At 46.4% G+C, this 15,712-nt stretch overlaps 1 protein-coding gene across 7 annotated transcripts in view; it reads right to left on the bottom strand.

Moving 5' to 3' along the window:
* Nucleotides 1-8,894: 8,894 nt before the first annotated feature.
* The window catches only part of trak1a (trafficking protein, kinesin binding 1a), a 33,399-nt gene continuing 26,581 nt past the window's right edge, over nucleotides 8,895-15,712 (bottom strand). For 5 of the 7 annotated variants that reach the window (XM_056601457.1, XM_056601454.1, XM_056601453.1 and 2 more), the window contains 3 exons: nucleotides 15,159-15,692; nucleotides 13,078-13,180; nucleotides 8,895-11,526 (listed from right to left, as the gene is read on the bottom strand). In XM_056601457.1, coding sequence (XP_056457432.1) covers nucleotides 10,530-11,526; nucleotides 13,078-13,180; nucleotides 15,159-15,692 — 1,634 coding nt within the window. In that variant the 3' untranslated portion in view covers nucleotides 8,895-10,529. Of the gene's footprint in view, nucleotides 11,527-11,610; nucleotides 12,601-13,077; nucleotides 13,181-15,158; nucleotides 15,693-15,712 lie in introns of those variants that run through there. The other 2 variants (XM_056601459.1, XM_056601458.1) reach the window with 2 other exon arrangements.

The raw sequence follows: 15,712 nt of genomic DNA, 5'->3' as shown, positions 1-15,712 counted from the left end.
ACACACACACACACACACACACACACACACACATACACACACACACACACACACACCACACACACACACACACACACACACACACACACACACACACACACACACACACACACACACACACACACAAGCATGCACCCAGGGCACGCACATTGATTGCACTAGCTAATGTGGAAATCACACACGTACACACAAAAACGTGCACATGCATGCTGCAACCTCATGCACACACACACACACACACACACACACACACTCACACACATCATATAAACATCAATATTATTACTGTCACCCGTAATTTAAATGATCACATATCGAATATAAATACACACACGTATAATATTCATATTAATGTCCATGCTGTCACAGAGATACAAACTCTAATATAAATACACACATACATAGTATAAATACACACACTCCCACACGTACACAGAAATACACACAAACACACACACATTCATACTCGCACAAACGGCGCATGATATTACCTGCCCTGCTGATTAGTGCCTTAATGACTTCCTGTTGGAGCACAGAGGGGACTCTGGGTAATGGCCATTAGCTGGCTACAGGTGAGTGATGCCATAAATCATCTTTAACCCTGACATGGTTTATTAGGCAGAAAAAAACTGCACTTTGTGTATCACAGCAATACGCCTGAAGCTAATCCTCTCAGGAATAACTGGGAATGGCAGGATGAAGAATAGACATGGGGCTTTAATACCTGTAGGCAGGGGCATTCGATAAATGAAATAATCGTTTGTTTGAGAATTCGTTTCCACCGAGTCCCGACATATTTGGTCGAATGTCCACCGAAGAATCATTTGAGCGAGGGACGTCAGCGACGAGTCCCTTCCCAATTCAGTCATCCCTGGATGACTGAAGTGTCCCTTGTGATCAACTTGATTGATTGATACAACTCTACAGCTCTCCGGCCCCCCCTGCCTTCTCATTGGTCCTAATGAACGACTCACAACGCAGCCTTGAACACAAACAAGAGGTCTCATGCCGACTCAAATATAACCCCTGTTTGGATAAACCTGGGTTGACTTGCCAAAGGTCCAATAAAGATTTGGGTTCAGTTCTGTTTGAGGGGCAGTAGGGAGGAAATCTGAAAAAGGAGCGAGGAGGTAGCTTGAGTAACTGCAGAAATTTGGATTATTTTAAACTCTTGAAACTCCGATTTCTGCAATCTCATATAAAAATGATGTAAAATTCTGATTACATTGTGTGTGTGCGAGTGTGTGTGTGTGACGTCACTTTTGTGGTTATTACTCTTCTAGGGAGCTAAGATCAATTCAAAGACTGGAGACATACCCCCAATTCCTTCATTAGTTCTAAATTAGCTCCTTTCTCACAACCAGGAGGAAATCGAAACCAACTGTCATTTGGGAAATATCAGCTTCTCAAAGAGCAGGTTCAACAGTCAGTACTTCCTGTAGTAGTGGGGAAAAAGGTTTGTGGTACTTTAACATAGATGTAAGGATGAATGGGGGGGGTGAGTGAATTCCATAGGCTTCTGCAGTGAGCCAGACGAATATGCAAAACTCCTGTTTTTCTTTTTTTATAAACACACACACACACACACACACACACACACACACACACACACACACACACACACACACACACACACACACACACACACACACAAACACACACACACACACACACACACACACACACACACACACACACACACACACACACACACACACACACACACACACACACACAAACACAAACATATCGATCTGCACAAATAATTTCTAGAAAGAAACACACATACCCATATATATATATATATACATATATATATACACACAGACAACATCACACTAACACAATATTAGGTTAACACCGTTCTTCCAGCGGCGGTCTTGTGGTATTGGCTGGTTATGAATACAGGATTGGGCATGCAGGTATCTCTCAATCATAGCAGTTCACCCTTGAGAGATTCACCAGCACAGACACAGACACACACCGCAAGCTGAAGATAAGGTATTGAGGTAGAATCTGGGGTTATAACTGTGTTATTACTGGCCTATTGCATTTAGAAGAAAAACATTTTTGTCTGACATCATGCTGCTTACCGTTTTATTATACAATTAGGTTCCAGCTTGAGAGACTTCACTTGATTGAATAATAACTATGAGCAGAAGAATGTCCTTGTTTTAAATAATTTCACACACACACACAGAAACACACACACATACAGAAACACAAGTGCACACACACACACACACACACACACACACACACACACACACAAACACACACACACGCGCGCACACACAATCACACACACACACACACAAACACACTCGCACACACACAATATAATCAGAATTTTACATCATTTCATATGAATTCAGCAATTTGAAGATGATCAACTTTAATAAAAAGAAAACGCAACATTGCGTCGGTAGAGAGCTGATTTCACAATCCCTTGTATATGATTGCAGTGTAAAACGCAGGGTCCTCTAAGCTGAAACACACATAAACATACACAATTACAAACACACACACACACACACACACACACACACACACACACACACACACACACACACACACACACACACACACACACACACACACACACACACACACACACACACAGACACAGACGCCACCAAAACACACACACAAACATACACAAACACTACCACCGTCTTGAAACACACAGGTGTGGTCGGAATTATTTTCTTCACCTTTTCCCAATCTCTGCTTCAAATAACCATCAAACCAGTACAAACATTGCCTCGGGGTTATATATGCCATTAGACAAACAGCAAACAGGGACACACACTGGCTCACCCCCAAACACACACACACACCATCTTCAGACACAGACTCAGTAGGGTCGCAATCATGGAATAGCACCAGGGTCCAGCCGACGTTCCAAGAGAAAGACGGCAAATTGGATCAGGAGAGGGGCTGCCTCGCACTTCTAGGGAAAAGTGGATTTCAGTGTACCATTACTGCCTTACTTTAACCGGGTTATGACGGGCCTTTTTAGTAAACTGGTTGCCTTCGCTCTGAGAGACTGGTTACCAGCTACAGCACCTACACCAATAACACACCATGGAACACATGTTGGGTATGTTATGCATGTGAGCTTTCGTCCGGGCTGTGTATTTCTATCTTGAGTTGTCACGCAGCACCTTGACCACAGACTGCCACCTCTGTGTGTGCCCAGAACAGGGGACTAGAAGGACCCTTGCAGTGCCCCTCGTGGTTAGCTATTGATTCAGTCGGTGGTGTGAGGATTCATCCACACTTGAGTTCAAATGGTGTTATTTTAGGGCTTGTTAACACGTTGTGTACGGAGACAGAAACAGAAACAGAGAGCACAGACACACAGACACACACACATACACACACAAACAGACATGGGCGCGGGCACACACAAGTGGCACAATAATGTACGCACACATGCACATCCAACACCATACAGGTGTATGCATACACACACACACATACACACCACACAGGTCCATGAACACACACACACACACACACACACACACACACACACACACACACACACACACACACACACACACACACACACACACACACACACACACACACACACACTAACACTCACACACACGTTGAGGAGCCCCCCCTCCCTATGTCAGGCCGACCTGATGGGTGTCTTGGCGTCACGATGTCGTTGACGCAGACAGGCTCCTGTTTATAGTGGGGGCCAGTAGGTCTCAGCAGGAATGTCTTCATGGTCGCTGCTGCTCCTGGGCCCGCCCCCCTCCACAACTGCTGCTGTTGGACCCGCCCCCTTCTCCTGCTGCTGTTGGCCCCGCCCCTTACCAACTCATGCTGCTGCACAACTTTCTCGTTAACTTTCTCGGGAAGTTCTTTCTTACTGATCAACGGTGCTTTAAAGACAAAGTCAAGTGCAGTTGGTACAATTGTTTAGTGGACAGGTTTAGTGTACCTCTGATAGCTATAAACACAACATTCTCTACTCTTTCAGTCACCTGTATGGTCATCTGGGATCCGGGCCGGCAGTCTCTTAAACATGGCTCTTAACAACAAATAGCGTTCAAACAGATGGGATAAACTCTCTGCTTAATGGATATGTTCTTTCGGGAGACTTTTATCCAGAATAACTTAAAGTAAATGATAATACTGTATATTACAAGGACGCTAAACAGGTATGGTGCAAGACTTTTGGGACCGACCTCCGAACCTTTCTGCTGGGAATCGAACACCCGATCCACTGTGTTACCCTGCCAAGGACCACTGGGGAAGAAGCACTCTAGCATGATCATTACGATCCTCTGAATTCTGTTGGCCTCCTAGCATCGGCTCATGTTGCCGTGCCAACTGGTAGGGCTTTCCTACACACCAAAGACTTGAAGTTCCCCACGTGACAGTGAAAGCAAGAGCACACGATTCGAATGACGATGAGGAAAGAGAATAAAATGAGGGCGCAGATATTTGTGGAAGAGAGTTGAGAAGATGGTCTCTCCTTGCCTACCGCAGTTTATAGTCCATCATTTTCTCCTTGCGGGTGCGGCTAATATTGGCTGCTATCACAGCCATAACCAGCTCTCGAGGAAAAGTGCACTGAATATTAACTGCACTCATTCCCCCTTATTCTTCCAATACAAACAACAATCCTCCTGTTAATCATATCATTTATTTTTCATACTCTAACAACGTCATGCATTCCCGGGATGAAGGAAATACTTCACTAATCATCGAAAAATAATCGTTGTCCTTGTTCCTTTCCTATCCGCCCTCCGTCCCCTCATTTGGAGGGTTATTTAAGATACCTCATTAGGCCTGACTTAGTGAGAGGAAGACATGACAGAGCAGACTAAAAGGGAGGGCAAAGGGAAGAATACGTTGTCCTTCATTAGCCCTACGCTATAATAGTAGTGGAGTGCATCGCATGTTTGTCTGTTGCCATGTATTTTTTTAGCTCTCATGTCATGGTGGTTTGGTTGAATTATTGTATTTTTATATATATTAATGGAGTCTATTTGCAACATGTTATTGTTGTTATCTGTTCCTGTGTGTAATATTTGATATGTTTTTTCTTTAATATCTTTTCAGCCATCCTGTGTCCATAGCTTAATATCTTGCCAAAGGACTAAGTGGAAAATTATCCTGCTGTCTAACACTGGCACGTTTACAGAAATGTAGATTAATGTGCACTGTCCAAATAGGCCTAAATAAATGAAATAGTAGGCCGTTAGTCCCCAGTGCAGTGTTATGTCGTTGAATTATGATTAGATAGTACATGTTTAGATATTGAATGGATGCATACAAAATGGGAGAAAAACGGAGATCTCCTCGATGGGTAGAAGTAGTAGGCTAATGTCAATGTATCTCTTAAATTTTTTGCATTGAAAAATTAATACATTAGTATCTTATCTATAATAGCACAGTTAACATGTTAAGACACTAAGACAATTTCCCCTTCTGTTCCGGATACCGATCATCAAATAGGAAATGTCTGTAGTTTGGATTCTGCCCACCAATAAAACATAATAACTTTTTTATAAATTAAACGATAAATGGTCAAATGTATTATCTCTTACTTGAATTCCTGCCTACGTAGTACCTACGTAGATCACTGAGAAACTTGAGCGAAATACCCAGACAGGACCAGCTGTCTATCAGGTTCACACACACACACACACACACACACACACACACACACACACACACACACACACACACACACACACACACACACACACACACACACACACACACACACACACAGACACACACACACACACACACGCACGCATGTACGCACGCACGCACACGCACACATACATACACAAAGACACGCATACCACACTTTATCCATTTCCACTGCTAGTGACTGAGCCCATCAGAATGTTTTAATTTCCCCTCTATACCAGACATCATTTAGCAAAAACACAAAATATAATAACAATTATGAAAGCTAGTTCTGTAAAACCAGCCGATGCTGCCTACCCTTCCTGATACGTCTCACTCTCTGACCATTCCCTAACTCTCTCCCCCACTGGCTCTTTGCATCTATTTTATCGTGTGTCATCTTTTCACTTGTACTTCTACCATATGCTTTTTCCCTTGTGGTTCGACCAGCAAAACATATTCCAAGAAGGGAGGACCTAGCACAGGCACGTATAGAAACAACCTCTTTCTCTCATCCAATATGCCTTCCTTCATATGTCTTTATCTGTCAAAAAACAGTGTAGGCTATAGGAGCATTAAAGTGATCTCTCTCTCTCTCTCTCTCTCTCTCTCTCTCTCTCTCTCTCTCTCTCTCTCTCTCTCTCTCTCTCTCTCTCTCTCTCTCTCTCTCTCCCTCCCTCTCTCTCTCTCTCTCTCTCTATCAGGCATGGCATCTTCTTTAGAGGACCGGTAGTGGGAGTGGAGCCAATTTGTTTGAATATGGATCCTTTGCTGGATCTTGCCAACATCGGGGACCACTCAGCTCATTATACCTCGTCCCTGAAATCCTTTTTGCTCCACTCTCTCCTTCTCCTCAATCTTGCCCCTATTCTAAGTGAAACGGATGGATTGCTGCATAATTTCACCACTAAAGACAAAAGCATTCAAAATTAGATTTTCAACTCATACGTTGAGTTAAGGGCACTTCCACAAGATTTGTCGTGGATAAAATGGATACATAAAAAAGGAATTTGTACCATGCGATTATGAGGTCTGCAATGAAAACAAGATTGCATCAGACATGAAGTGAATTGAAAGAGGTCTGCAATGTAAACGAGAGTGCTCAGACATGAAGAGTACCCTCTCAACACACAGGCAACCGGTAAATTACATTAAACAGTCCTTATGCAGTCTGCAACTCAGCTTCGACTTTATGGCTAGGGGTAAAGCAGATTTGTGTTCAGAGAGCTTTGCCTTGAGGGAAGCTAAAGGAACCTACAAACCAAGCTAAGTACACCTTCTATTTCAGTACTATTTTAAACACATTGTGGCCTGCCTTCATAGATCCTGACAGAAACTAGTGAGGCAGCCTAGTCCATCCATATAGTGACTTCAGTTTAAATTGTTCTTTGGATGTTTTTGACTTTTTCTGAGTATCTTTTCAAAGAGGCCAACCATGTTCATGTTGTATGCTGTTCATCTATGACACACTGACATCTTGTGGAGAACGCAGTAACGACAGCATGTTTTTTACATATTTTTTATGATTTTAGGTCATATATTCAGGCACGCAAGCCTTTCCTTGTATTAGACTAGACTCTTAAATGTGAGTGAACTAATCATGATCTGGCCACCAGGGTAGGTGTAACATATTAGTCACTTATTATTAGGGGTCATCTATTTTGCACTGGCTATAAATAATGTGAGGGACATAAATAGAGTCCTGCATAGTGCTGAGTCATTTCAGACACACGCAGAGTCCTGTTTAGTGCTGAGTCATTTCAGACATAAACAGAGTCCTGTTTAGTGCTGAGTCATTGAATACATGATACACATGACAAAGGTTTGTGTTATTAAGATTCAGTAATATTTTCTTGACCACTGTTGGAAATTAGCAACCTACGATTTGATATTGAAGTTTATTGTCACAGGAAAGCAAATCTATCGATCATTCTCTCCTGGCGTGCGTGCTGATCTGCTGCATGAAGAACTCCTCTGCCCGCAATCTGGACACAATTCTGATATAATCTTGATCCTTTTATTCTGACAAACAAATGAGTCTATAGATCAATATTAATATTTTATTTACAGGCACATTCTCCCTTGAACAACAAGTTCTCTTATATTCCAGATTCAGGCTGAACAACCCATCCTAATACCACTCTTCATTATCCCGTTTTTATTTATTTTCAAACAAAAAGTTAGGTTGTCTCTAGATTTGTTGCATACAGACCATGTCTGGCATATAGAGCAGTAATAATAATAATAATAATAATAACAAGCTCTGTTCAGATTCAACACACACATCGCACAAGGGCAACCAACATACACACGCATGGACCTACAGCAAACTGAAAGAGCATACATTCAGCTGATCCAGGTAGTGCAACACACACACACACGCACAGAAACATACACAGCTATAACAAAAATCCTCATGTTGTACATTAGCCAGTGTCTGCATCAGAACCCCCCCCCCCATCCCACTAAAGCTAACAAATCCTAATACTTTTTCATTATTGCATAGCAACAGTTAGTGGCTGCTAGACAATTTGTTAGCTTGTAGTTCGCTTCACCCATTGTCCCAGACATAATGGAGTTCATAATGACACTTGAACTGGATGATGAACGATTACAGCTCCAAACAAAAACAACAACCCAAAAGAGACTCCTTCATCGAAACAAATGTAGTGCATGATTAACTGTCTCTGTGCTTCTCTGATTAAACTAGGTATAAAAGTATAGTAGTGAGTGATCATTGATTTAAACTGCATTCGATCCTGCGACTTTTAGTCTCAAATCAGCACTGTGTGTAGTTCGCATGAAGCAAAAATAATAATTCAAGGAACAGAAAAAAGAAACCGGTGAAATCCCTTTCTTATCGTACAAAAATAAAGGTATTACCTGTGTGTAGGGCATACTCTGGCTGTTACAGTACTGTTGCATAATTGCATTTCCTTTCAATGCCCTTATATAACAGGAACACCTGGCACAACATTGGCTACACATTGATTCATTTTGCTTTGCACACTCTCTAGTCTCAATCATAAAAATCAGTCCGAAAAATGACAATTTTGTTAAAAATATGGTCTGGAAATATGGGCCTTACCAAAGCATCAGGTCAAACACAAAAAGGCTCCTTCATTATTGTATTGGCCTCATGCTCTCTCTCTCTCTCTCTCTCTCTCTCTCTCTCTCTCTCTCTCTCTCTCTCTCTCTCTCTCTCTCTCTCTCTCTCTCTCTCTCTCTCTCTCTCTCTCTCTCTCTCTCTCTCTCTCTCTCTCTCTCTCTCTCTCTCTCTCTCTCTCTCTCTCTCTCTCTCTCTCTCTCTCCTCAATGACCAATCTGATCAGCTGAGATACTGTGCAACCGCTAATTCTATCCACCCTCATTCAGTTCTGCGTTCTCTCTGATCGGTGTTCTGTTCTCTTGAAGTGTAACTCGACCCCATTTGTGAGTTTGCTGCCCTCTACTGGTCGATTGAATAGTTAGTTACACTGACAAAAAAAACACACACATTTCTGTGGTTCTTTTTCTGTGTATGTGTTTTTTTTTAGGGGGGGTGGGTGTGTTATCCCAAATAAATTGTTTGCTTGCATAAAAATGCATTTAGTGTTAGTTATGACCATAACACTGACAGAATGTAAATGTCTAAAGAGCAGGAAACTCACAAAAATGGTCAAGTCTCTTAAAGGACAACACAAAGGGACAGGCAAAGCAGGATTCTGAGGTTGTACTTTTTACCCATGGCCCGATTTGGTCGGAAGTGAACAAAAAGTAACAACAAAAAGCATCAGGCGGGCAAGACAGGATGGGGCGAGGAGACATCCAGCGACAGAGAGAACGAGGGACAGGTCCTTCAGTAGTCCGCGGCTAAAGTGCTAAAACGGAGTGTCAGGCGGACTGGGCCTCATTCCACGACTAAACCTAAGCTCACTTAAAAGCACCAGGGGGATGACTTTTTAATTTCCTAAAAACGGCCTTGTTGTCAAATTCAAATGCAGATTTTTTTTCCTTTTCGAACGACTACAAAATAGCCCCCTCAAATCAGAACTCGGGGAGTTTGCATGAAAAATAATGACAAAAAACACACACACAGACGGGAGGTAAAATGATACAAGAGGAGATCTCGGAAGGTTAGTTGGCACCACATACTCTGGCTCGCTCCCACCGTCCGATAAGGCATTCAATAGAGAATTCAATAGAGCTTTGTGAGGAGCACGCGGCCCGTGTCCCCGGAAGCTACAGTAGGTTGGCCGTGTCCAGACACAGGACTGCACAACATTCAGTCATCGGCCAGAGGACAGGATTGCGGGATTGCGGGATTAAAACCACAATAACACAACTTTGTTTTTCGAAAAATAATATACTCTTTTTTTTCTCTATCCACACACTTTTATACAGACCATCTAGAACAGCGGATGGTTAACAGTGTCATGTGTACGCCCTATTTAATCCATGGTTTTAAATTAAAATACAGATTTAAAAAATAGGTGCCGGTAAGACAGCATTTCGTTGTTCCTTCCCCCTATGTCATGGAGGTACAGCATGAACCGCAGAATTTAAAGTGACGACTGCTCGATGGGCCCTGGGCCAGCTCCACAGTCGGACTTGGTTTGTGGGTCACAATGCCGGCCCTGTTCGGGCTCCGGTCGGTGCAGAGGTAACGCTGTCGATCCCAGATCAATCGGGGGCGGGCACTCCTCTGCTTATTGTGCGGTGGAGCGGTGTTGATTGGAGGAGAACTCTCTTTGTGTGTGACGCACGTCTAGCTGGGGGCTGTGAGGACATCCAAGCGGTTGTGCTGGGCAATCCGAATCGCTGATCTTGAAATGGGGAACATGGCGTGGTTTTAATCCGTACGGTTCTCGAATGCCCTCCACTCAGTCGTCCGGCCAGGGCTGTCTGTAGGAGACTATATTTGGTACGACGGCCGCCGCCGCCGCGTGCGTCCGTTCCTCCGGAGGCCGCGTGGGAGCTACGTGCGCCGCGTCCGCGTGCTGCGTGGACAGGGCGTGGCCCAGGAACAGCTCCGCGCTGCTGGGGGGCCCTCCGGGGTCCTTCATGGCCATGCTGGCCCCCACCATGGCGGGGTAGCTGCGGTTCCTCCGGAGCCCCGCGTTCAACACGGGCCCCAGGCCCCCGCCCATGGCGGCGCTGGCCCCCCCCCGCGGAGGCCCCAGGGTGCGGAAGCGCTTGAGTTTGTCGACGAGCCGCAGGTTGGTGGCCTCCAGCCGGCTCTGGTACGAGCCGGGCAGGGCGGGCTCCCTCTCGAACTCGGCCAGCACCTCCTTCAGGATGGTCTGGGCCGGCCGCGACGCCAGGAACGTCTCGTAGAACAGCGGCTCGTCCGTCGGGCTGAACTGGAAGCCGGCCCCGGGGGGCGGCGGCGGCGTCGGTGCCGGTGGTGGTGCCCCCCGGGGGTGGGAAGACGACATGGACCTGGAGCGGCAGCGGCGGGTCGGGGAGTTGGGCGGCGTGGAGGGGAGGAAGAGGAGGGAGCTGGGGCGCCCCACCTCTCCCCTGTCCTCGTCCTCCCAGAGCTCCTCCCCTTCCTCCTCAGGCTCCGCCTCCTCAGGCTCCGCCTCCAGCGCCCCCCCGGCGGCAGGACCCCCGCGGTCCCAGCTGCGCGGGTCGTAGACGGAGGCGGAGATGCCGTGCTCCACCAGGAGGCGCACCAGCCCCAGGGAGGTGCTGGTGGTGCGGGTGTTGTCCCGGTGGTTGGTGGAGGACTCGGCCTGGGACAGGGAGAGGCGGCGGGGGGTGCAGCAGGGCGTGGTGTTGGAGGGCGTGGCCGGGTCGGAGAACTGGGGTAGCGGCGAAGGGACGGGCGACGCGGCCCCGCCCACGCCAGGGCTGCTCTGATAGGCCGACCTGGGGCTGGGGGGAGGGAGAGGGAGGGGATAAGGTAGGGATGAGGGTGGGTTTGGGGGATTGGGAGGCAGGGGGAAGTGAGGGGAAATGGAGAAGAGGGAATGTAAGTAGGAGAATGATGTAAACGTTAGGTACGTAGCGAAAGAACGACGGCCCAATGAATGAAGGGAAAAGGAAATTAGTGTTTATCAAACCGACCGCATTGGTGAGTTTACTGTTGTATAACATGAGGCACGATAGATGGCAGTGCAAAGTAAAAAATCAATTGCTGCTGTTCAGCTCATGATAAGAAGAACAGTTCATTTTGCCTCCTTCATGGTTTTGTACATCATCACTTGCATATTTTTCCGATGGATTTGTCCTCCATGATGCAAGTACAGCTGTGATTTTCACAACTTCCTTTAGAGGGCGGGCAAACTCAAATCCATGCCTAGTGTGTCTATCACACTATAGTTCAACGTTTGTTATTTCGTCCATAGCCAGGTTTGATAAGAGATGTTAGAGCACCGTTGTCTTTGTAGAACATGCACTGTTGACTATAATAGGGAGCGCATTTGTATTCTTTTGATAAAAAATATTGTTCACAAAGTATATTTCATAAATGCTTATCTTGACACATAATCTGATATTTAATTGTAAGTGCAAGTAAATAGCAGTTTAGATTTAAATATTTCTCCTCCCTAGTTTACAAATATAACAGCCCTTCAAGCAGCAATTAGAGGAACAGCGAACCATAATAATTAATAGTAATAATAACAACACTAAAATAATAATACATTTAGTAGGTTAGACAAATTGCATACCTGCATCCTCCTCACTTGTTAACATAATGTGTCATTACGTTTAATAGGGTGTCTGTGCGTAAAAGTGTCCTTAAGATGAAGGGCCAGTGAGGGAGTGAGTTCAGGCAGGTTAAGCTAGCTCTGGTTAACGTGCTCTAAGCACCCTCACACACAAAGCACACTCTCATGCAGTCTCACCCACACTGCGCACTCCTGTGAGCACGCTCAGTGGGCCTGCTCTACGCCAGCCATCACTACCATGTGATAGAGGCCTCCCTCGTCTTCCTCATCATATGACCTGCCAAAGCCAATCAGACGGCAGCGTCAACAGCGAGTAGCGTGAGGAACAGAATCAGCGGTATTTGGTTGGCATAAGATACAACATCATATCTAATTATTATCACATTTTTTAAAAGGTTTCAATCTAAAAAATAGATTCATCCCCTCTCTTAAGCATTATTGGAACCAAAATCTAGGAGACATTAATCTATGCGGTATTTGGACGTGACTTTCTACCAAATATACCAGTCTTGAATGAAAAAAATCATCGTTATGCTTAATTTGCTCTCATTATTAAATCAGTGAGTGGTGTCACTGATTCTGCCACTCAGATTTTAATTTGCCCGAGTCTTCTGAATCATTTAAATTAGCAACAGATCAGACATCAGGTATCACTATATGTATTTTATTATGCACTCCACATGACCATACCCTCCATTGATGAACAACCTGTGATCCACTACAAGCAGGCGGATGCACTTAGTGCCGTTCTTACCTGGAGGAGACGGAGGTGAGCTGGTCTGAGGGGTGGAGGATCCTGCAGGTGGTGAAGGTGTAGGTGGAGCTGGTTTGGGACATGCACTTCCCTGGGAAGATGGCTGGGGTACCGTTAGAGGGAGGGCCAAAGGGTTAGAGGTTAGTATGGAGACCACAGGCAGCACTGTGAGAACACACTCAGGCCGTGGTCACACTGGGGCTGATGACTGCAATACGTCACCAAGTTCAACTCATCATTATAATTTGCTATCACTTGCTGGATCAGCAAGTGATGATCTAGCCAACTTATGTCTTCCAAAACATGGGTTACCCATGCTGTGTCAGTCAAACAACAAATGCAGGATTGTTTGCAGTAAGCCAGGATCTATACCCAGGGTTTAATTAATTTACTGTCTTTATATATATGATCAATTGCTTACCCAGTTATCATTTTTGGCCTGACCACAGCCTTAAAACACCATTAGGACAAAGAGCATTAGGCAAGTCAGAGAAGCACCCCTGTTTGTGTGGTTGTGCTTGTGCATGGTCTGTGTTTCAAGTAATTTCCCAGAGCCCAGATAGCAAGAGATTGCGGTGAGGGTTCGCGAAAGGTAATAGTTCTTGTTTTAGAAGGTAAACCACCGACCACATACAGTATATTGAATCAGCCATCTGAATTAGCGCATTAACATGATCCATTAAACCGGTGCAGGGGTGGAGCAAGATCCTGGAATTATACCATACAATACCCCCAATATTTAGAAACCAAAAGCAGAGAGTAGACAGATATAGGGGATACATTGTGCATTCAGCCAGAGGAGGGATAGGAAACTTAAGAAAGTGATGTGTTATAACCAAGTAGAGGCTGCAACATTAATCAGATGAATTACATTTAAGAATTGATTAAATTAAACAACAAAGCCCTGTGCTTGTGTATGTGTATGTGTGTGTGTGTGTGTGTGTGTGTGTGTGTGTGTGTGTGTGTGACTGTGTGTGCGTGAGAGTGTGAAGGTGACTCTATACTTTAGCCACCCTGGGTCCTCTCTAATATTAACCAGGCATGTGATGTCATGTGACCATGTGATCCTGGCAGCTGTGATGGTGTCACCCGAGCTACACAAAAGGTGTTTAGCCCAGATATCTGCCTGTATGGCTGGTGCCTTGCCCCAGAGCAAGCACTTATTATTTTCGTTTAACTGCATAACTGTTGGAGATTTTCTGACTCTTCCAGATTATCTCTTCCTTGGATCAAGCAAAAAAATCATTTTTTAATAAAATAAATTTGGATCCCTTTAAGAGATTTATATGCTAAACTCGCTGGTGAAGCAGATTTGGGAGGATGTGGAGAGGAAGGGGAGGACGCAAAGCATAGGGACGGCGCAAGAGGGAATCGATTTGAAACGGAAATGATTTGCAAGGGAAATGATTTGCAAGGGAAATGCGAATGGAAAACGAGGTTTCTAAACCAACCCAACACTGGAGGCCGCATGCTAGCAGTATGGTGCCGAGTTGGAGGAAGGCCAGAGTGAATGAGTGAGAGAAGTGTTTGGACGGAAAACTAGAATCACACCGCGGGGCCGGCACCACCCGCTGGTCACAGTGTTTCCACTGGGTGGAGGGAGGCTTGAACACGTGATTTATCAGAGGTGGTGCAGATCCTAAGGGCTGATTCTAGTGTCGCATCACGAGAAGCACATGCACCTCAAAAGGATCCCGAAGGGAATGAATGAATGACAGCTGGAGAGCTGTCATTCAGAGGTGGAGAGGAGTAATCCAAACGTTGTATTACTTTGACTTATGGCACGATGACGGTGGCAAACAGGGCCGGACAAGGGGTGGGGCGTGGAGGTAGACGTGCACCTGGACATGAAGGTACGTGCACGTGATGAGCATGGAGGTGTGCACGACAGCTGGGTGGGACGGGATTAAACAAAGAACTCAGCAGGGACGGGATTAGCGACATGTCCCCCCCCCCCTGCCTACGCCTCCCCCTCTCCCCCTCCCCGACGTGCGTGCATGCGTCGTTGGGGGGGAAAGGGAGGCGGGCGGGGGGCGCGAGGTGTCACGAAGGCCCGAGATCCGCATGTGAGACCCCCTCACCGGGCAAGCCGTCCGGCGCTCCGGCTGGTAGGGCCGGGAAGTCTAAGGGCTCGCCGCCGGCCTTCTCGTCGGCGCACGGCGTCGTCACGGCGACGGAGACAGGAGAGGAGCGGATGGAGCAGGGAGTGCAAGGCAGGCCGTCGAGGGCGGGTCCGTCTTTCCCTCCGAACGCCTCCCCCGGTCGCGCGCCCCTCAGCGACTCCAACAGGCTATTGTCCTCGTTGTCGTTGTTGTTGTCGCGACCGCTCCGGTGGACGCCGACGCCGCCGTTGTTCGTGGAGTGGCGGAGGTCGGGCGTGGACGCCCAGGGCAGGCGGGAGACGGGGAGGTCGTCCTCACTGGAGAGGCCCGGGAACGAGCGGAGGGAATCGTCGTCCTCCTCGGGTTGGTCCAGCTGCCAGTCCCCGGCCTCCGAAGGGTCCTGGTCCTGGTCCAGGGTGCGGAAGCCCTTGGTGACCACGCCCGGCCGGTGGTCCAGCAGGCCCCCCAGGTGGGGCTGGGCCAGCAGCTGCCACGCGTGGAGGGTGGCCGAGCCTGGTGGGAGGGGCATATGA

The sequence above is a fragment of the Gadus chalcogrammus genome, chromosome 11, assembly GCF_026213295.1.
Source record: "Gadus chalcogrammus isolate NIFS_2021 chromosome 11, NIFS_Gcha_1.0, whole genome shotgun sequence".
Classification (NCBI taxonomy): Eukaryota; Metazoa; Chordata; class Actinopteri; order Gadiformes; family Gadidae; genus Gadus; species Gadus chalcogrammus.
The sequence above is the reverse complement of the archived record's forward strand: the minus strand, read 5'-3'. Positions and strand labels throughout refer to the sequence as shown.